The sequence below is a fragment of the Anguilla rostrata genome, chromosome 3 (assembly GCF_018555375.3).
Source record: "Anguilla rostrata isolate EN2019 chromosome 3, ASM1855537v3, whole genome shotgun sequence".
In the NCBI taxonomy this organism is placed as follows: Eukaryota; Metazoa; Chordata; class Actinopteri; order Anguilliformes; family Anguillidae; genus Anguilla; species Anguilla rostrata.
The window spans coordinates 55801865-55825242 of NC_057935.1; the positions used below are offsets into that span (position 1 = coordinate 55801865).

At 43.0% G+C, this 23378-nt stretch overlaps 1 protein-coding gene across 2 annotated transcripts in view; it reads right to left on the minus strand.

The window, feature by feature from the left end:
* The window catches only part of shroom4 (shroom family member 4), a 43269-nt gene that overhangs the window by 16131 nt on the left and 3760 nt on the right, over positions 1 to 23378 (minus strand). For both annotated transcript variants that reach the window (XM_064328405.1, XM_064328407.1), the window contains one exon: positions 7225 to 7376. In XM_064328405.1, the coding sequence (XP_064184475.1) occupies positions 7225 to 7376 (152 nt within the window). The remainder of the gene's footprint in view (positions 1 to 7224; positions 7377 to 23378) is intronic.

Consider the following 23378-nt stretch of genomic DNA (forward strand, 5'->3'; position numbering starts at 1 on the left):
CGCGGATGCGGAGCGGCCTCGTATCGCCTCTGCTTCCCTTTCCATGAGTCACACCACCCTCCTCGGTTTCTGAACATCTGACATTACCTTCTGAAATCGGCTTATGAAAGCCGCTCCACAAAGCCACAGGGATCAAGTCCAACACTTGCAATGTGTGTGCAATTACATAATGTAATGTAATGTGTGTTGAGAGGTGTACTGGTCCCATTCTTTCTCGATCTGTGGACACATACCAATGGGCAAAGAGCTTTTAGATTATTTAGGAAAGAAAACGACGAATGCGTGAAAGGGTTAACTCACTGGGGCTGCTGGGTTGGTCTGAACTGGGAGAAATCCAGCGCCACACAACGAGAAAATAATTACAGAAGCGGCGTAATTAGTCCACTCAAGTCGATTTCCTGCAGGTGGAGGCTACCGCAGCTGGACGTGGAGCGAGAGGGGGAGGGGGGGAGCCTCGGCCGGGGTGTGGCGACGCTCGTCACACCGTACCGTCCTGCGGAGGAGGAGGTTAAACTGGTCCCTCCCCAGAGCGAGCCACCCGCCGCTCCCCGGCTGCAATCAGGCTTGTTTGTGTTGGGCGCCCGTTTCCCGCAAACAGCCCGAGAGCACCGCACCGCTGCATTCCAGCTAATCAAGAAGGCGAGACTGGCCCATTAGCTCTAACCGTCCAGGAAGGGTGAAGCCCGGCACGACTTCCTAGCACAATGCCCTGTTTGTTGTTTTGGGTTTGGAGGGCTTCTCTCTTTTTGTCCGAGCGAGGAATGCGCAAGAACGCGCCACGTCGACAAACAGCCTTTTAGGCACGCTGGGAACCCCCCCAATCCCCCCACTGTCTGCCTGCCACCCCCCTCCCCCCTCCCCCCTCCCCCGGAGGACACTGGCAGAAAAGTCACCACAGGCAACAGAAGGGCTGCTTGTTCACCCTAGAAAGAGGAAGGCTCTCTGTTTTGCAGAGATCAAGGTACAATCCCCAGTAAAGTAGCAGACAGGCGCAATGTGTGCTCTACAAATAAGACCTTTTTCAAACAACATATTTCTTGAAATAACATCTGAATATAATAGATTCTCTTCAGTATATTCTTACAGTATAAAATAAAGCTAGATATATCTGAAAAATTTTTTTCACATTTTTATTTTGTTCATCTTATTTCTTAAAAGCTGAGCAAAATGGGTGCTATGAAAAATGTTTCCACTACACAGAACTAATCCATGAATTTTGCTGTTCCCCAAAGAATTTAACCACCACCAGCCAGGTACAAGTTACACATCTATTTACTTTACCTAATGCTGGCTAACTGGAGTAATTGTTTGCTATTACAGCTGTTCAAGTCACTTTTTTTCCAAAGCACGATAAATAGTGTGCCCATAGTGGGTAAGAGAAGCAAGCTTTAGCTTATAGCCTGTGTGAGCTCAACAAGTGGACTGCGGAGTGAAAATAAGTAGCAGCTGATATCACTTTGTGATGTTGCATCACAGTGTATTGCCTTGCTTTAAACCAAAACCCATCAATGCACCTAGACTAGCTATTGTAAAGCTGGCTGGTCGTCAGACACTTCTGCAAGTGTGAAAAATATACATCATACACAAAACCCTTCAGTGACAACTGTATACATAGACCAAAAGGCAAATAACAACCTCTGAAGTTAGAGGTCCCAGATGTTTCAGGTTCCAGGTTTCAGGTTCAGGTTTTAGGTAAAGCCCCTAATCCTCTTCTTCAAAATGTATAATTCTTTCTTTTTTTTCTTTATTAATTACAGAAAAATATTTTTGGGACTGAACTTGGTATTGCACATCCACGTGAATGTGTCCCTTGAAATACATGCTGCCAGTCACCACCTGTCTTCACACTGCAGTCAGCCAGCTAGACTGCACAGTCATTGAACCAGAGCAGTACAGACATCCCACTGACCAGAGGAGTCAGTATTGCACCATGAGGTTGGGCATGGCCTGCTGAACAGAAGCAGCCACACCTGCATCACCATGGGCACAGGTACTCCTGGGTACAGCTGGCATCAGCAAGGCCAGGATGCACAACACCAAACACTACTGCTTTAGCTAGGTGGTCTCAGACATTTGATTAAGCATATTGAAGTGCTGATTTGGATTTGACATCTATCTATGGTATGGTGATCTCTTTCTAAGATATGGTGGAAAATGAATTGTTCAAGAGAATGTTTGTTAGACTGGATAAATTGTTTTATAATAACTGACTGTAAAATGAAGCCATCTGAATTAATTTGTATCCCTAATTTCCAAACCCTAAATTTTTTATTTCAGAACAAGAATTAATTAAGGAAATCCTCATACAATCCTCATTGTAAGTTTTTTTTTACATAAGTCTATCAAAACATTTATTTTACCAGGAACCTCTACAAGATCTCAAAATAATGTTACATCCTGATTAGGATGAAAGATTGTCTACACTGTTGTGCTCCAGTATGCATTTCAGTTACATGTTCTAGCAAAAAAAATGGAACCAGGTAGGCTACATAGAGCAGTGCTTCCCAATCCTGGTACATTCATTTTTGCTCAGTTTTACCTAGTAATGAGGCTTAATTGAACTGTTGACCGGCATTTAGACAGAAAAGCGGTAAAACGACTATTCAATGCGTGCAAGGACACACATGCACACTCACACACACATGCACGCCCACGGCACAAACAAACACGAACAATGCGCGCATAACAATGCTCAATAACTGCGGTACATGGAACTGGAAATGTTGGTGAAACGGCTATTCCTGGAGGGAACACAGGAAGAGTTAAAGAAGGGAAGGGGGCCTGAGAATGTCAGGAATGTCCATTGTTTTGTTTGGCGCAGGGGAGCTTTTGTTTTGCCGTTCGTTGGCACAGCGGGAGAAGAGCGCGGTTGCCTCTCGTCTCCGCGGTGGGCTGCCCAGGAGAATCGAGCCGCTTCCTGACTGCAAAAGCCCTGAGCCTCTGACACACTCTGCTTCTCTTGCTGGGTGCATGGACGGAACTGAAAACCTCATTCATTCGGGTGTCCAACACTCCAATGTCAACATCATGTGGGGTGCAGTGGAGGGTGTTTACTTTTTTTAATTTTATTTTGTTTAAAGGAAAAGCACAATAAATCCCTTTCGCAGGAAATTCAACTGGCATTTTTTATTTTCCATTGTTCCATAATTACATAGCCTATATGTTTTCACATTATTCCTACAACAAATCCACGCTCCGTTAAATTTAAGCGGCTTCCGCTGCCGTTCAGGCAAAATATTTAAATGAAAATACTTTTGAACGATTTTTTCAATGCTTTCTCGCATTAACGCTCCTTGCGCAATAAAGTTTAGCGGTTGAACCCCACTTCCAGGAATTGTGGGATTAATGACTGTCACAATTCACTCAACACAGTGTTCCCACAAGTTTAACGATTTGGATCCTTCATACTCTTGTCTGCCAGACTTTAATCATTGCATTCCGGATATAATGAATCAAGCACAGGACATTGTGCAGGATGTTTATTTTTGCTGGGCACATTATTGTACATTGCTGTTCCTGTTCCTACCTCACTACACCTGATGTGACACATCTCTTTTATGCATTACTCTTTACCTAAGCCAGATGAGCCAGACAGTGATCAATACAGGGAAAGGCAGGGGTCACACGAAGTTCGCTGGTGCATGGGCTGCGAACAACAAGCTCAGATCAATGTTACCAGACTTTTCTTATGGCAGTTAGGGACACACAGTGAAAACTACTTTCAAGAGATGCCAAATCTCAAAGAAGGATTTAGACCCATTTGTAATAGCGTGTTAGTGGGGAAACTGCTCAGGATTCAACTGAACGTCAAGTCAGTGTAAATGGAGTTGGAACCGCAAATGCTAAAGCAGCCAACGGAAACCATTTTTCAATGTTTGTGTATAGGGATGTCCGTCCACACAAATTTTTTTTTGTTGTAATTTGCCAGCAGTGCATTTATTACAACAGCTGTGATCCTCTCGTTGATGCTGCAGACATCTTCCTCCTCCACGGTCATCCTCCTAACACCACATTCCTGTCCTCTCTGCACCCTTGGTCAACGCAGACACATCATAATCTAAATAGTCAAAACAAACCATTTTTCCCTTCGATTTGGCAACGAGCCAACTGGCGTAAACAGGGTTATTTTAACCCACCCACCCAGATCCTGCTGTGTGGTAAAAGAACAGAAGTTCAGTTTCAAATGGATCTGGAAGAACATCTTGGGCTGTCACAGGAAGAGTGGAGGAAAACAATACTGAGCCGAATAGGAAGTGTGATCTGATGCCCAAGGAATCTGTGAGAGGCAGTGTGGTGAGGAGAGTGGAAAGGCTGACTAATCACCCTTGGCTGCTCTCCTTACCAGTCACCAAAGAAAATCCATTCATAACACAGGAATCAAGAATTGGCCTTGAGTCTTCACGCCGACTATATCTGGTTACATTTCCCATCATGTAACTCAGGTCTGTATTGTGGGCCCTGGAAGAACTGTGTTATGGAGGGAAAAGAATTACAACAACCTATACTGGTATGGATTCCATAGGATTTGAAGGAGTGCATTGCAACCCTTAATACTGGGAGCATCTGAGTGGGAAACACTGGGGGGGGGCATGTTTGTCCACACCCTAAAGCTGCCAAGTGTGGTGACCTGTTTCTGAAGAGCCACAAATGGTCCAAAGATCTATCCGGCTATCAGGAGGTCAACAACAGCCAGACATTTTACAATCTGTGCATAGCTCTCTCCCATATGATAGATTTTTAAGGTTTGCTCAGTATTCAGTCACACTCCAGGGGGTTGGAAATGTGTGCCTAAGGAATGCACCAAAAGGAAGCACAATCAGGCCAGGTCAGTAAGAGGAAATGCCTTTTTGGAAGTCTTCCCCCAAACAAGTCCACATCACCTTTTAACAGAACTGTAAAGAAAGCGCCACGGCCTTAAGGAACACATAGAACACATAGCGTTCCTTAAGGCCTGTCTTTTCATAAATAAAGAAATTAGTACAGAATCCAGGATTCAAATGAATTCTAGAATGAAGAAAACATGGTACTGGGAAATCAGGAGAAACATGTGACTACTAGTGTCGGTCTTCGATTCCACTAGGTTGGGCCTCCCTTCACGTCTAGTAAGTTTTATATGAGCTTGATATACAGGCCTAGTCCAGCCGGTAAAAACGGAGAAAAATGAGCAGGAATGAAAAGTTACAAAAATCCCCATTTTTTTTGTAGCCTTCCAGCCAAGTGCATCTTGACAGACACTTGGCAGGAAGACCCAGGAAGCCCTTCCTTTCTCCACTCTTCCACACTGGTTACCCAAGGAGCGCCGCTCTTGATGACCACCATTATCGTCACATGAACACGTCGTCAAATATTCCCTTGAGCTTTACAAGAAGCAGTAATGGGTCTCGGGGAGTAGCTAATGTAACCTTTTCCACAGTAAAAATCAGCGCCCTGGGTATTTTCCCCAGCTCTTGGCTCGTCCGCGCAAGCCGTGTGGATTTTGGCACCGGTGCCGGAGAGAGGCCAGAGCGTGAGCGGCGTGACGGCGCTGGAGACGCAAGTTCATAGTTCGCCAGCGCGCTGATAAAACCGCTTCCTACACGAGCAGAAAGCAAGGGTCAGCGGGTTAATGAGGATTACGCAAAGCCTGGACCGAAGTTCCGCCGTCAGCTGTAAGACGGCGTTGACCGTGACCGCTGCACTGCGACTCATGACGGACGCAGGCCCTGCCAGTGCTTCTCCTTTAACCCCCAGCCCTCTGATGACTCAGCCCCAGTACCGACGCAAACCCAACGGCAGTTGAGGCCAATCGTACTGCAACTACTTGCCACAAGCCCACCACTTGAAAACCACAATTGATAATAACAGTGTTTATAAGGTTTTTTTTTTTTTATTGAAAGAATTTTTCCATTTTAAACGCCCCCAGTCCCCGACTCAACCCACGTCATTAAAGTTAAGTCTCTTTGGGATAGTGCAGCCCAGTCCCGTTCTGCAGCTTCCTCTGTGCTACTGTGAGCTGTAATAGGATTCTCCATTCGTTAATTAATACTCTAATGGAGAAACGGGTGAGGTGGAGTCTGGTAGGGGGGTTCAAGGGAGGTTCTGGAGGGCGGGATTGGAGACACAGCTGGGACATTTGGCTTTGATGTATAGCCAATGGAGCGGAATGCAGTTGGCCTTGGCACTTTTACAGAACTCCCTTTGACAGATCCAGTCCACCCCATTATGCAGCCCCCACATGCCAGACAGTATCAAAGCAGTGTTTACTGTTGTGTGCAGCGCTACACTTAATCAATGCATTTGCTGGGAGCACACATCTGCTTTCTTGCTCGCTGAATTTTCTGCAATTACTTTTTGGTAGATCTATGCACTGTAGCACTACCACAAACAACACTAAAACAGACAGCACTGAGCTAAAAGGGTGGTTTGAGGAAAGCATGCTGCTCAAGAAAGGCAATCTGCCAAGAATCAAACAGATTTATTTTTCTAAAACTTTTTAAGACATTTCCTGTAATAAAATCACCCTGCAAACTGTCTGACACAGAAAGTAGCATTTTATGATAAGACCCAGATAACCCAGATAAGTTGCAACGCTAAGAACTCCCATTGCATATGCAAAAATTTGCAGGGAAATATATTTTTAGTTTATTTTATAAATTAATTTCATTTGTTTTATAACAGGTTTACTAGGCATTTCAATGAAGAGAAAAAGTGAAAAGGGAAAACACCTCACTCGGTTTAGAACATATACACCTTGTAATTCCAACATCAACCACTGCAAGGCACTGTTACATTTTGGCGCACCATGAGCTGTGTGAGCATGCCCTCTTGCATGACTCAAAGTAAACAGTGCTTATGGTCACAGGGATGGACAGGGTGTGTTAGAGGGCAAAGGTAACCTCATGTCCGGCCGCTAGCCCTCCTGACGTCAGCTCGGAACAGATTAGTCAAAGCAAACAGGTAAAACAAAGAAACGCGCCATTTTAGGAAGCACAAGATTTCCGCCATCGGTCCGGGGCAAGCAAATCTGACAATCCGCTGAGCAACAACCAGACTGGCGGATTCAGACACTAGCCAACCGCCAAAAATGTGGGGTGGGGGAATGTGAGGTGGGGATGAATGGGGTATACTCTACAAGAGGTTCAGGAGAGTTACAGTAATGGATCGGAGAATGTGAGATTCCACCAGTAAGGAAAAGACCTTCCTGAATACCTGACTTGGGGGACCTATAGGGACAGAAGCTCCTACCTGCGCACCACCATCTTAAGGATCCGGTAGGAGCCCTTTATGAGGATGAGGGCCTCCTGGCGAGAGCCGTACAGTACGGAGCCGTTGATGTTGACGAGCTCGTCCCCCACTCTCAGCTTCTTACACTGGGCTGCCTTTCCCCCGTCCTCGATCTGTGGGGAGAGAGGGGTCAGAGGTCACAAAACGCACGACTGCATTCACAGACTTTGTGATATTCCGTATGGTACACGGCTACCAGCCAAGCAGCTACCTACCCCGAAACCTCCTTACAACAGCCTGCATACAGCAGACAATAATCCAGCTGCATAACATCAAAATGCTTTCAGAGAAAGATGGTTATCCCCAAAATCTGTGATATGTGATAATGTCAACACTACTCTTTAAATGAACTTCAGTATGTTGTCAAACAACAAGTACTCGGCTTATAGCTCACTTACCAAAAGTGCCATTAGTTAGGCTTAATCTTTCAAAATTATACAGCACCCAACCCTGTGGCGAGGAAGCCATTTTAGCCTCGAAACCTAAATGGACACACTCACCCAAACAGAGCACTCACGTAATCTCAGCTCTCCCTGCCAAAATGGTGAAGCTCCCACGCTTCCCACCATCTGTCTCTGTTGCAATAATAAGGAGAGGCTGCTTCTCCTGCACAACCCCCATGGTCCATTGCACAACAGCCCTGGCTGAACCTAAGCTCTCCAGAGTTGCCTCCTCTCTGAAGTCCCTGTCTGAGGTTTTAGTGATGAACCAGGCATTGCCGGGCCAAGATGACTCCCATATGCCTCTACTCCACATGGGAGTCCTCTTCATTCCTACCTCCAAGGACATAAATGAGGAACATTTGCAGAAGCTTTAGTGTGCCCAGCATGAAAGGCAGGACCAGAGCCAGACTGGTACCTCCCCCCTACACACACACACACACACGCACACGCACACACACATACACTCCTTCACACACATTGGAAAGTGAAGATGACAAGGCAGGCAGTTTGTAAAGTGGACCCATTGCAGAATGAGAAAAGGGGATCTTAAAACCCTCAAACAACCCTCTCCCCATCCGATCCTGCGGTCGCTGAGAGAGACAATAGCAAAGTCAAATGTTCACAGGGGCCCTGGGGTTTGTGGTGGAGAAACATGGATGCATTGTAGGAATATTTCTGTGGGTTTGATGGAGGATATTCAGAGCAAAAAGAGTGATGTTTATGTGAAGGCACAGATATTTTCCACAGTGCATTTGCATAAATTTACAATTGGGAGCGGCACAGAGGTCCTGTTCAGCTCACGTGACCTCAAAATGGAGCAGGAAGCTCGGAGAACAGAAGAGAGACGTCCGCCAGAAGACTGCAGCTACAGGAAGATAAGCACGCCGTAACATTCCTGAATGTTCCATTGTTAAAACTGAACATCCTATATTCCTGCTGTTACAATATGAGCACGGAGCCAGACTGCTGTGTAGAACAACACTCTCTCCTCACATTCTACCCCACTGACACAGGGACTGACGGGGAGAACAGCAAAGAATGCATGTAATGGAAACATAATTCAGATTTTATGGTTGCAATTACAGTTGCACAGGACATTTTTCTCTCCCCTCTTTCTCCTGTCAAACTGAAATGTAGGAGAGAAGCTTCCCAGGGATGCAAGGCTTGATTTGCCTCATCTGCAACCAGGCAAATCAAGCTGGCTACGCGTTTCGTCCCCAGAGCCAAAAACGCCTAGGTTAATTCTGAAGCTTTAAAAGTTTATTCGCTTATGTCACAGATCCGATTATCTTCTCGCTTGGATGATTGTAAAGTCATTGACGCACATATTCTGTGTGAGTGCGGAGCCTCCACATGGAAAGCCTTTCAGTTTCCCCATGTGAATTCAAGACCAGAAAGAAGACAGGACCATTGAGGCCAGAACAGGCACGCTAATACAAAAACGCTCACATTTTGAATAAATAAAACATTTAATAACACCATGACTTTCAAACGATCCTACTGGGAAAAAAAAAGGCAAGCGACGAAACCCAGGATTACTTTTCGCTTGACATGAAGTTCCAAGCACGCTCCGGCCAAACTGATGCCTCCGTCTTTGTGAGGACGAGAGTGCCAAGAGCGTTATGCCATTCCTCGGGCAATTAAAAACATCAGGCAGACATGGTCTTACCTCATCGACTGCACAAGCGGGGGAAACCGGAGCGACTTCGTCTTCTGGAAAAAAAAAACCCAAACGGAAGAAATAACGCCGTGCCCGCTGCGTTCTCCGTTGTGTTCCCCATCAAACCAACTCCGTCTCTCCAAGGACTGTTTTAATGGCCGCCCAAAGCCATGATGTAATGGAGAGCAATTCTTGTTAATTCTAACTTTTTCGCCCTTTGTGTTTATTTAAAGAATGTGCTCCGAAGGGAGGAGGAAAAAAAAGGTTTCAGAGTGTTTCGCGATACCCCTGGCAACCCTGAAGAGCGGTAACCTTTTCCCTGCTGTATCTCTCCTAGCCCGCCTCAACTCCGGCCTTGATCCAGACTTTCTGCCTGTGGGCCACCACCTTCCCTTTTCTTCCCTGAGGCGTTTCTAAGGTTTCCTGGGCAGAGAGGGATAAAAATAACCATGCCGCTATGAGCGCGTGTGCCACACCTACGTTTCCATTGCCTTTTTCCATTTTTATTTTAGTCGAGGGCGGGCGCCGGCTGGTTTTCGCGGTCCCCCGTGACGGTGAGGTGGGTGTACAATGAGGGCCTTGTGCAGGTTCGGAGCTCTCTCCTAGTGTTCTCCAGCGCAGTCCCCGAGGAATGACCGTTCGCCGCGGCCATCAAACATGAAACGACGTCCGGCTCCATTCTTCAAACGCAGCTCGGCCGAGCCCGGGGGTAGGCAACGTCACTTTGCCGCAGGATTTATGTTTGCTTGGTTTTTAATTAGTCACCGTTGTGAAAACAACCTTGAAGGAATGGACTCCAGAACCGCACTGCACACAAAGACCATTCCTGTGCTTCTTTATCCCTGGACATTAAACTGACTTTAGAAACCCTACTGAAATGACTAAAGAAGGGGGTCTAAAATGGTCTAATTACTCAAAATGCTAGAAGATTAAGAGTCACTGCAATAATAGCTTTAACACAATAAAAACACAATGGCTTTGAAAGTTCGTTTTTAGTAACTATGGCAGAGTATTGTAAAGTAAACCCTGCCTATGCTCCCCAGGCCTCTGAGATAGCAGATAGAAAGGGACACTAGCTGGAGTCCGTTCCAAAATCCCATTTTCTCCCGCCCAATCGCCCCGCTCACTCGGGCCAAGAGCAATGTACTGTACCCCTCACACCACCACCCCCTACCACCCCCCTAGCCTCTCCTGCACCTTGTCCCTGACCTCAGAGTCCACTCAACTTCAAACCTAACCAGACCTGGGTCAAATACGTATTTGTTTTGGATTCAAATACTTTTCTACGCTTTACTGATCTTGTCTGGTGTATTGGAACCAATGAAATACTCTCAAAAAGTGCAAACCCTGCTTTTTGGTCATATTGGCAGACTCAATTACACCAGGTTTGACCAGGTCTGAATCAAACAAATACAAGTTTTATTTCCATTAGACCTAGCAGGCAGTTTGAACACTTTTTAAATAAAGTGAAATAAATAATAAACAGGGGTGTGTGAAATTGAAGTTTATGTCAACCTCCAAACCCAAAGTACAAAAAAAAAAAAAACACAGAACTATGCCTTCATAAAGACAATTTTAAAGTCTCTAAATCTCTCGTGTTTATCATGGCAGCTGTTCTGTAGCATAGGTAACCCAGTGTGTGGCCTCGGTTTTGTTTCAGTCCAAGCCATTCAAGCAATTCCTGTCAGAGCAAACCAGGACTGAAGAGGTAGCCTAAGTCTTATTTTCATTCCACTGAGAAAAAAAAGGTAGAAATGATTGACCATTGAGGTTTTTTAATAGAAGCCATATTCAACATCAGCAAATGTAAATAGAAAACTTTTGGCAGCACTTGCTTACTTAACTGGGTGAAACTATTGAAGAGCGCACTTTATTAAACTCACAGCAGACCGGCTGACGTTCAATAAATTACTATGGTTGTAAATCGATTTAAAAACCTTAATCTCATGTCAAAATGGCATTCAAAAACATGCAATTCTACTCCGAAGGACAAGACCGTAATTCTGTCAATGACTGTGCAACCCTGGAAACTGAGGCCCAATGCTGGACGGTTGAATATTGCTACGTAGCCTAGGCCACCACTGCTTACTGGCTTTGCAGCCACACATTTCCTGGGGAAATATGGCACGGACAATAACATGCTGTGAACCATTTAAGTTGCAAGGGGTCGACTGGGGGGAAACCTACTGCATGAACACACGGCTTGCAGGTCACAAACCCCAGAAAGTAGCGCAGGCCATCTTGGAACCCTCAGGCAGGAACATGGCAGAGAAAATTGCAGCCGACGGGAAGCTACCCTGCGTTCCTGCAGGGGAGAAGAATGCGCTCATTGTGTCCAGGGCTCTGTCCGGGTTGCCAGGGAGCGTGAGGTCACGCTCAGACGCTCTATAAATAACAGGGTGTGGGCCGCCGCTATGGCCTGGTGCCCGCTATTGTACCAGGGCCGATTTGTCGCTCTGGTGCCCCATAATCACCTGATGCCAAACTGACACATGCAGCTGCACATACCCTACGAGCAGGAGACAGAGGAAATGTGCACATCTGAGACTTCTTCTGACTTCACACTGAAAAGCCTATACTACACATGCTTTAAAGGCCAAATTCACTCAAAAACATACATTTTTTGTTTTGTCTGTCTTTCTACAATGGAAAACTATCACCAGACAGTTTCAAGGCAGCAACCGTAACAGTTTCACAGACTGTAATGTATTAAGTTTTTAGCATAGCTGCAGGCAGCTAGAAAGCAATGCCTTATGGAAAAATATAGCTTTAGTAAACCAAACATGTAGCAATAGACAAAAAAAGTATTTTCATATGTTTTTTCCTCAACAAACTGACAAATTCTTATACCCACAAAATGTCATTACGTACTGCAATAAGATACTACGACATATTGAAACATTTAATATGGCGAAAAGTCTCCTTTCACATGCCAGGCATGTACTAAGCAAGCAGACTGAGAGGTTCCCAATGTCTCACTGGTTTGAATATAGCCATGGCAGAACAGTGGGTGCGGGTCTGACATAAGCCAAGGCACAGCTTTGCTGCTATATGCCTTGCCAAGAGGAACAACTGAGGCTGCATCCCAATCGCTAAATGTTTTGCATTAACAAATAGGTCCTATCGCTTTCAAACTTCAGTATGCTTTTTGGAACCCGTATGTAGCCTTGATCGCCATTTTAGGACCGGGTCATTTTCGGGGCAGGACATTAATCAAGTTGGGACGTAGCATGAGACCATATTGTATAAGCGAACTCTGTGTATCAAAATTTAACCATGCTTTCACTCCTCCCCCCCCCATCCCCCCCGCAGAATTATTCATTTAAAGCATTCAATTTTGTTGCTATTTTCTGAGACAATAAATCACAAGAAGGTCAGTGAATGCACTAAACATATATAAATCAACCTTGGGAGTCAGTGAATTGGAATGCCCAACAATTCAAAAATAAACAGCAATTTAAATAAACTGACCAAATGAACTGATACAAGCAAACCCTGCCATGTTAATACTAAGCAACAGTTGTACAATAAACTAACAGTATTTTTCATACAAGACCTCAAGGTTATCTTTAAGACAGCTAGCCTATGTCTCTGTACAACCCCTTCTTTAGCAGCAATCCAAGAACAGCACTGAAACGGTGCTCCAATTACAGAAAGACTTATTTAGCAGTGCTGAAGACGATCTCTTCAGCGAGAAAATCATTAAACTATCAGACCACAAAGTGAGTCTAAGCAGTATTATGGAGGGCCCACAGCCCAGAGAACATCTGCTCACCACCCGACTCACAACGTTCTCTGTGTGTCTGAGAATGCGTGTGGTCACTCCTCTGGCTCAGGTTCTTCTGCCAAGCTTCTTTTCCACAGGTAGCAGCAACGTTTGACAGCTTTTCCAGTGGGAGATTGCTCAATAAAGCCTACATGGCAAGCAGACTGAATCTGTGTCAGTCAGTGACTATTATGCCATGATTGACTGGGATTTTTTGGCTAGAAGGTTTAAGCTAGATCAACTCATCTTCTGGAAGTCTTGAGGAAATGAGGACTGGGCAGTCACAAACTCTGTGAACATTTTTCCATTAGGAGTAGAGAAATGGGAAGTTAGAGGCAGTCACTGTAACACCCTAGTGTGGGAAGATTTAAACATAGCTGTATTCCACCAGGAAAATACAGTTAACCACTCACTACTCTGAAATAACAGCAAGTGGTGAACTGTTGTTCAGCATCCACTCTGCTATATGTGGGCATGTCAGGTGTGAAGTATTATAAATTGCATTACCTTCATGTAGGCCTAGATCATGAGACATATGTAGAGATAGCCCAATTACAGACGTGGTTTCACTGTTTTTAGACATTCATTTTATTTCAATAAGCAAACAAAATTTAATATTCTCCTGCATTAAAATGTGTTCTAAATTCAAGTTTTATTACACTTTGTTTTACTTAATAACACACCCCAATTATGATATTGCAGTGCAATCTGTATCAGTTATGCACAAGAGAATGAACTCAGAATTCCAAAAGACAACTGGGAGAGCCTCTAAAGCAGTCTAAACACATGTAAATCCTTTCAAAATACACTCAGCAGCCACATGGCATGCGTTCAGTCTGCCAATCAATAGCTGAGTCAGCAAATCACCACAGAAACCCTACCATGATCATCTAAACACAAGTACAATGATCGTCTAAACCAGACACTGCTTCTGAGCTGCAAAGAAGAATCGAGGAGGAATTCCATTCTCCTCACTCCCCACCCCCCCCTGCCCCCACAGCTAATTTTCCCTTTTCATTCGACAGCCATGATGTTTAAGGTTGGATTTGTCCCTCTCATTAAAACGAGGAACCACTTTAAAAAGAGAGTGGAGACGTTTCACAAATAGATCCAAACACCCACAACAGATATCCCAAACGGCCCTGCCCAGCACAAAAGACATGGATAAAGACACACCCTAGGAGGGGGGGTTTAGGTGTACCCAGCTTTAAAGCCTCACTTTTGTTCTCCATTGGAACCCCATTCCCATGATCCTGAGGCCTACGACCTTGCCAAGCGCAATCTTACGTCCAAATTTCTCCCCCAATTCCAAATTCTTTCTTTCTTTCTTTTCAAAAGTGCTTTTAACCCTTCGTTCCCCCAACAACCCACACCCACACAATGCCCTCTATAATCCAAGCAGAGGAGAAAAAGGGCCAAAAAAAAAAGAAGAAAACCCCACTTCTCACACCGGCAGCCTATCAGCGTGGTTATGCATCTGAGGTCAGTGCAGCAGGCTGCTCGTCCTCGAATGGCCCCGTTTCAACACCTAGCACTAATGAGAGCAAAGCTGCTCGGAGCAGACAGAGGGAGGCTCTCGGACGGCTCACTGCAGCTCCAGCTCCAGCTAGACCGGGCCGCTGACACACTTGGACACAATTCAACGTCGAAGTGGGCGAGAATATTGTTGCCGTCTTATGTGCCACTAGAGGAAAGCGCACGGCAACCGAGGGAGGGGGGGGGAAAAAGCACAAAAGCGCCTTTCACGGGGTTGAAACGCTTACTCTCGCTCGCACCGTCGGTGCATCTCGCTGGCACCTCCCGACGTCTCTCTGAGACTCTCAAAAAGGGGTGGCAGAAAGGACAGCCCACATTTCCACAGTGAGCACAAGGCTGCAACTTTTCCCAAATTCAACAAAAAAAAAAAAAAGAAGACGTACGCCCCACCCTCACAGCCACATGAGTGGCTCAACAGTAAGCTTTTTGTTTTCGTGGTACAAAAACAAAAAAAAGTTTAACTCAGGAGGAATCTTCCTGCTTGGAGTCGTGTGCTTTCACATTCCTTGGTCTGTTTGCCTCTTACAGTTCTTCTTAGACTAATCTGGTTTGCACAGACTTCCCCTTCATGCAGCCAGAGAAATGATGGCTGAAAAGAAGAGCGCCTCCATCTTCTCTGCTCCAGAGGCCGATTTCAAGGATTTCTGTAGTTCCTCACAGGCCACGGGGAACATTTGGCTATACCTCGTTGGAATGGCTCTAATGAATAAATTTCCTGTAATATAGCCTAATTCAGCATTTTCTGAAAGAATATGCTCTGAAACTTTCAGAGAAATGTGCAAAGCAATCTACTGTTTTGAAAGCAGTCCAAAAATCTAGACTTTCACATCGGTGATCTTATTAATTTTAATAATATAGGCCTATATTCTAGCCATATTCAAAGGAAAAAAGATATCCAGTTGCTTTAAAATACTTACTATTACTTACAATTACTATTCTAAGCAGAACTTTCCTTCAGTAAATGCCTGGCAAGTAAGTTAGCATTATGTAAATTAATTTTTTATATTTATTTTTAACTATAATAAATGAGCAAAGCTAACATGTCACTAGTTAGCTAGGCTTATGCACATTACAAAGGTAACTCTGTGAATGTTATTATTCTTTTTCTACATATTGATCTTCTTGTTCCAAGACAAATGCAGGATGTATCATTTCTTGTGCTAGTCTACAAGAGCCATTTAAGTAAGGCACCAGAGCAAACCAACTCCTTACTATGTTACAAATTACAATGTAATGTTTTCCTCATTGCAACATTACATTAAAAACATCACATTACAAACTATTAGGCCTACATTCATTACTTTAAGTGCTACAACAGTACACAACGTCCTCACATGCAGATAGAAGTTTGTATTTAAAAAATCGAAATACTCCTTATTTATCACAAATTCCAGTGGGTACGACAGATAAATGCTTGTGCAAGCTTCACCTCAGTTGCACCAATGAAAATATATTGCTATAGCTGCTTCGGTTACACAATGTGTAAGATTATAAGAATGTTGTGTCATATAGGACATTGACACCAGCAGAGAAAACAAATAATAAAATGTGATTCAACAAACGTAGCTTACATTGCAGTGCACCTCCTGGTTTTGAAACTTCTTTAATTGTGTATGGATGTGTTCTAATGCTCAAAATAGTTTGAAACAGTGTTAACTGCAAATGAATTGATCCAGCTCTCATTCAAAATACTGGGAAAACTATCCTCTTTTTACACAGTGGACAATGAGTCATGTCACTGAGTTGACGGCCTCCTGGAAAACAACTAAATAAGATAAATCAATCAGTCGGCTGACCAGTGACAGGAGGGAGGGGCAGGGCCAGCCGTGACAGCCCTTTGAATGGGTCCACGGTGCACCATTCACACGGTAATGTGAGTGAAATGACCTTGCCCTCACCAAATGGCCCACTGGAGAAGGAAAAAAATAAACCACTGTGGTGCTGTTATTGCCTCCCTCTGAGATAAGAGCTTTAAAGGGAGTTTCCCTATTAGTGGTCCCCTAGTTTGAGTGCAAATGCATGCAAAACAACAGTGAACAAACCAGTGACAGACAAAAATGGTTTAACAGCCGCCTTAAGACAACCCAAAACAAACTCAGCAGCACACCGACTCCCTGCACAGTGCTGTAATCCGGACAACATGAAAGAAAAACCCTGATGAACTCACTTCCTGCCTCTCGAGGAAAAATCAATACAGTGCCGTCTAAACAGAAAGTGGACTGATACCTTGCTCACTGAACCCGATCGGAGTTCCAAAGCAGTTCGTTCTCACGGCCTGCTCCTGGGGAGAGAACACCCATCTGTTTACCCAGCCATTGCAGGGACGCTAAAAAGCTATGCCACAAAATATCCCTCCTCTCCCCGTCACTGACCAAAAAAATGCACCAGAAATGGACTGACGGCAGAGCCGCCAATGCCGCTTCATGCTTCCATTCGAAAACCCTTCGGGACATGCAATTTTTGGGTCGGCCTGTGAGGCAACCAATGGAACCAGCCCAAAACAAAGGACAGAGACTCTAGTATACATTCATTCAGACACCAGCTCGTCTTCCTTGTCTGGAATTTTTACTTTGTTAAGTAAGATTCGTGGCCACACAGAGATAAAGTTGCATACAAAGGTCTGGTCCTCACATCTTGGTGGGGTAGGAAAATAACATTTCTATTAAGGAGTAGAAATAAGCTGTTGATATTATTGGGAGCCAGCTCAGAGTATTTTCCTTTAACCATTAGCACTGCAAGACAATATTTGAACAGGAGAATTTGCCTTCATTTCCCTTCATATGGACATGGGCCAAACCCACCTGTACTTTACGAGTGCTATTGTATTGCAACACAAATCTGGATAATGTGTAGCCCAAATCCTACACTACACTAATTGACCACTGCAACCATCTCATGAGTCAGTTAACAGTGTGTTCATGTGACAGTTCTGATCCATTCATCAGATTCACTTTCTATTATAAAATTTATTGTCAAAGTTCAAGATTTACACGTCAAGGCATCTGCGGACACTCCTGTCTTTCTCCAATAACCTGAATTATATCCCTTATCCCTGCTAATACATTATGAGTGATCTGCTTACATTAATATATTACATTACATTACATTACAGGCATTTAGCAGACGCTCTTATCCAGAGCGACTTACACAACTTTTACATAGCATTTTACATTGTATCCATTTATACAGCTGGATATAGGCCTACACTGAAGCAATTCCGGTTAAGTACCTTGCTCAAGGGTACAACGGCAGTGTCCTTACCCGGGAATCGAACCTGCGATCTTTCGGTTACAAGCCCAGTTCCTTACCCACTGTGCTACACTTCGTCCTATATAAATTCCACTCTACACAGCAAGAGCAAAAACTGTTTAGCATATGGAGAACTGACTATCTACCGCTTAGCATAGCATTCAGACTTCTTATTTATGTCTTCAAGTGATCATTGTTTTTTACAGAATGAGTAATAATGCAATTTGGTAATTCAATTTGCAAGAAGAAAAGAAAGAGCAAAGCATTCAGGTTTGTAATGGATTACAAAACATAAACCTGAGTTAAAGCTTTTAAAATGAATAGAAGTGTAGCTGGATAAGAAACAATTTCCTTGTGTGTGTTTGTCATTAAAACAAATCAGAGGCTACTCAAAGCAAATGGAAAAACATTTAAGATTTTCTGTGAAGTCAACTTTGATTTAAACTTGATTAAACTTTGGCGGCAGTGGAGCTGGGCTTGTAATTTCAAGGTTGCAGGTTCAATTTCCCAGTGGGGTACTACTGTTGTATCCTTGAGCAGGTTCCCAACCCGCATTGCTTCAGTAAATATCCAGCTGTACAAACAGTTTTTAATTAAAGAAGGTAAGCTGTGTAAGTCACTCTGGATATCAGTGTCTGATAAATGGCTAAAATGTAAATGTAATTTAAATGGTCCAGATGCAATCTCAGCAAATGTACTGTGTTTTTCAAATTAGGCCAAAATTCCAATTCAATTCTGAATAAGGCCTGCAATGGATTGGTGGCCTGTCCAGGAGGTATTCCTGCCTCTTTCCCAATGCATGCTGGGATAGACTCCAGGCCCCCATGACCCTGACCAGGAATAAGCAGGTTAGAAAATGGATGGATGGCTGAATAATAGGGCTGTTGAAAAATAAGTGATGAAAAAAGTGTTAATTTCTGAAATCCGTTTAAACATTTAGGAAATGTGCAATGGTGTGCAATATTCTGGCCGTTAAAATATGCTGAAAAGGTCAACAATTAGCACCCTATAACAACCAAAAGCACAATTACAGTAAATTAATACAAGATAAAATAATGTTCATGATTTTAATTATCTGTGCTTTAGAATTAATGAGCATTTCTGTGCCATTTTCTTACCAACCACATATGTTCAGCCAATTAAATTCAATTGTATTCAGTAAAGCAATGCAAACCCAAATTATACGCACTGCAAAAAACAGACACATAAAATTTCTATTAGAAATTGAGAAGGGGGGAGGTGACTAATTACATGTAAACATAGCCAACTGTAGCCTATGTACGTCTGCCGGTCACTGTAATGTATTTATTTACGTTACATCAGCGTAACACAGATCTACACGTAATATTCAGGCGCAAATGAGTGAAGTTTAATAGTTCACTTTGTGTTTAGCCACTGCCACACTGGTCTCCTTAAACAAACACCCAGGGGACTGAAAGGACACATAAAGAATGGGTGATTGAATCTAAAACACACAATGATGTATAGATATTGCTGCTGTGCATGCCCTAAATTACATTAGAAACAGGATATGGTTCCATTCATAGGACATTTATTACACTGATTACATTTATGGCAGTTATCATTGCTTAAACATCTCTTATCTGGTATTCTTGCCATGTTTCCACCATTATCCATGTGATACAGAGCTATTTTGAGAGCAGCATTTAGGCCTATACTAGGCTACATGTAGCTACTTGGGTTATGGAGTGAGCTATAGTCAGAGAGCCCACAGCCCGTGTGTTTTAATTTATTATTTGGAGTGCTATGACTTCTGCTCTTCCTGCGTAGACTCAATAGGGGGTTCCCATTGGGATTGTGCGTTTAGGTGCAAATGGCTGCCCTGATAAGTACTAAAATGCTAATTCTGCCCAACTGATGGGTAGCCTATTGGGTCTGGACTAGTCTAATTGATGGTGCTGGACTTTAAAGGATCCTCCAGGCTAGACCCTGTTAAACACAGCTCCAGGGTCTAGTGAATGGAGATAAGAGTTCACAGCAAAGCCTCTTAAACCCAAAACAAGGTCGACTCCATCGCTCCGGCTCCACCCTCAAAGCGATTAACCTCCCCTCAGCAAGACATGATCAACAGTAAGAGAACAGCACCGTGAACCTGACCAGATCTGATTTTGTTGCCTTCTGTCAAACATATCTTTACATCAGCTATGCAACATGAAGAAAACCACTCAAGTTCTATTCAAATAGCCTACATTTCCCTTTTGGAAGGTGTTTTAACATAACCAAATTCTTTTAGAAGGCTGTGTAACTTGTCTTTGTTGAAAGTGTCATCATCAAAGAAATAACACAATAAAAATGGCATGTTAATTTCACAATCCAAACCTCTAAGAGATTGCTACAATTTTATAGCCTCCATTTCAGTTTTCACATCAGTACATATTGGGAATATTGTTCAAACTGAAGGATTGAAATGGAAGTCCTGATGTGCGAAAATGGGACTGTGGTGGCAGATTTACATGCTGCATCAAATATCTGCTTTTGTCTCCATGTAGCTACTAGGAAATGCAGAATTTGTAGGTCTAGACTGATCCTTACTTAAGGGATACATGACTGCCACGCCACAATAGTTTTGAAATGGTAGCTTGCCATTTAGCATTTCATGCTAGCTTGCTCAGGTTTAAATTTACACAACATGGCTATCTCCGCAACGCAGAGAATTACAGATAGTCGATACCAAGTCCTTTTTTTAAAACAATTTTTTTTTTTTTTAATTAGTACATCACAGATTCACTGCCATTTCAATTATTCTGACAGCTCATCTCAGCCAATTCAAATTGGGAATATTCATTATTTACAATTTAGACTAAATCATTTCTAATTTTTCCTAAATGCTTTAACATGAATTCACTTTAAATGCAACAAATTTATACATGCAAACCTTCCTCTGGCTTTGAAACCTCCTTGATTGAATCCTGCTTTAAATGTAGTACACACTCAGAAGCAGATACACGTACAGTCCTATCCTTAAGGTACAACAAAGTAACTTCTGTTGGATGGTTAACTTTTCCTCTAATCATCAAGTCTACCCAGTTAATCAGTAATTTTCACTAAACTGCAATAGCACCCAGAGTAAAGTAATGTACTACTATTTTTTATGTCTCTATTTTAAGTGCTAAATGTTTTCTACATTACAACACTGTTAATACTTGTATTTTATATTATGTCTTAAATTTGAGCTTGACTTGATGCTGATAGTTTGGGGTTGACGCTAGTTTGAATAGCCTACATACAATGGTATTTTGAAAATGGCAGGGTACTAATGCACACAGTGATAAGCCATACTCAACACAGTAGCCCACAATGTTCATTATATGATACAGAATTTAACAAATAAAAGTGAAATTGTTATGGTTTAAATGTTAAAACATTTAAAAGCGCATGTTCAGAGGCATTGCAGTTTTTGTACCTTTTAACATCTCTTATCTGTAAAGGTAATTTAATCTGTACAGCACTTGTGCAGCACTGGTCCAACAAAAAAATAATTACAGAATGCTGTTAAAAAGTCATCTTTAATTGATTGTTGGCAGTCTTTGTCAAACAGAAGTATGAAAACCAAACACTGAACACCACTCTAGTGAAAATTCCACAAGAACAATTACATTTGCTCATAATCAAGTAACATAAGATCAGAACTCTTAAGCCAATGTAGGATTTCAATGTGTCAATATGTAAAAAATTGGGTTTAAGGATTAATCAAATTATGCCTGCCCTCTGAACAAGTGGCAAAAGTGCGCAATTTTCTAACACCAAATTACCCAAAACAGAGTTATTGAAGAGATTTGCTTCACTCTCGTCATACGCTTCATGAGTGCAGTGCAGATGTTGGCCAACCAGATGTGTCCCCCCTGATGGTAGAGAGGGATCATTGTGTTCATTTGAATTTCCAGCGAGAGAAAATGATAAGGAGACAAGTCACTCCATCCAAGTAGGCCTGCTGCTGAAGAGCCGAATGTTGAATGATAATGGAAAAAATTACTTTAAAGCATCGTGTTCATTTGAATTTCCAATGTACTTACATTCCTTATTTTTGTATGTGAACTAAAGGCTCACAGTACTGCTAGCAGTTATAAGATAACATTACCAATTAAGCATTTGGTAGCAAGCTCACATATGAACTTAAAATTGAGAACAGCAGTCAAACTTCTTTCTGTACGTCAGTCATGTAATGCGTTAGATTTACGTTACGTCATGCTACATTACCCCATAGACTGCAGTTTCTCTACCCCTCCTCCTTTAGTCTTAATTAAAAAAAAAAAATTCTGCACTCATCTCCGTCAAAAGCAAAAGGTTAATATAGTCATTAGCTAACTCTAGCCATCCAGCCTAACATTAGCTGGGTGAACGCTGATGCTTGCTAAATGCTAGCTAACAATAATCCATAGTGTTGATAACTTTCTAGTGTTGCTTAGGGCAGAAGATGCTTTCTTTTGAGAAAAGATGCAAAACAATGGCTACATTTGACCAATTTTGTAAAACTTAAAACATTTAATTACCTGGCATAGATATGGATGCAGGACTGCCCTCCAAATTACAGTATTTTCGCATTCACGCACTGATTTGTGGATTCACTGTTCTACTTGTGCCAGTACGAGCTATGGGGGAGGGGCAGCTCATTAGAGAAATAACAGTCGGCAGTGTGTATGAATACGAAAGCATAGTGTGTTGCTTACAGAAATAAACAACTAGGCTAAATACTGAAAAATCTTTTTTGGCAGGCGCAAATCTATTTGGGCAGGCTGCCCTAATTAACACTGAATATGTATTTTTATTTATTTTCATTAATCATTAGATTTTACACAAATTTCCAGTACCTTAATGCCTTCTAACGCCAAATTTAAAATACAATACTTAATGGTCAGAAGATGACCACACCACCAAGCCAGTTTGCATGAAGATATGAAGTTCACCTAGACATAGCTAAAGATTCACAGAAGAAATACAAAAACATTGCAACACACAAGTCTTAGGCGTATACGCATGGAACTCAAACATGCACATTCCAGTACAGCTCAACTCTATAGGGCTACAGGGACTCATGTGTCTGACACATTCCATGTGTTTTGGGTTAGCCAGTTAGTGAGTCTAAGCAGGGGATTCTCAGCTATGAAATTGGCCACCTCGACTCTATATAAAGGGTTAAATCCTGCCTGTATTTTACCAGCTTCAGGGCAAGGCTGGTCTGAACACCCCACAGGATGTGTGGTCAAGATCCCCAAACATACCAAAAATTGCACCCAATTATTAGTGTCCCACAGGCTAATGTTCAGCATAAAAGCTGCACATTTCACCACTCCTCTTCCCAGCTGTACTTCTTTTCAGCAGCACCACAAAAAAATGCTGACAACTGAACAGGGTCAGGACACTGGGAATGGCAGTTTCAGATAAGGCAGTCTCTGCAATGAGGTGTGTCCCCTACCGCCACCCCCACCTCCACTGCTCACCC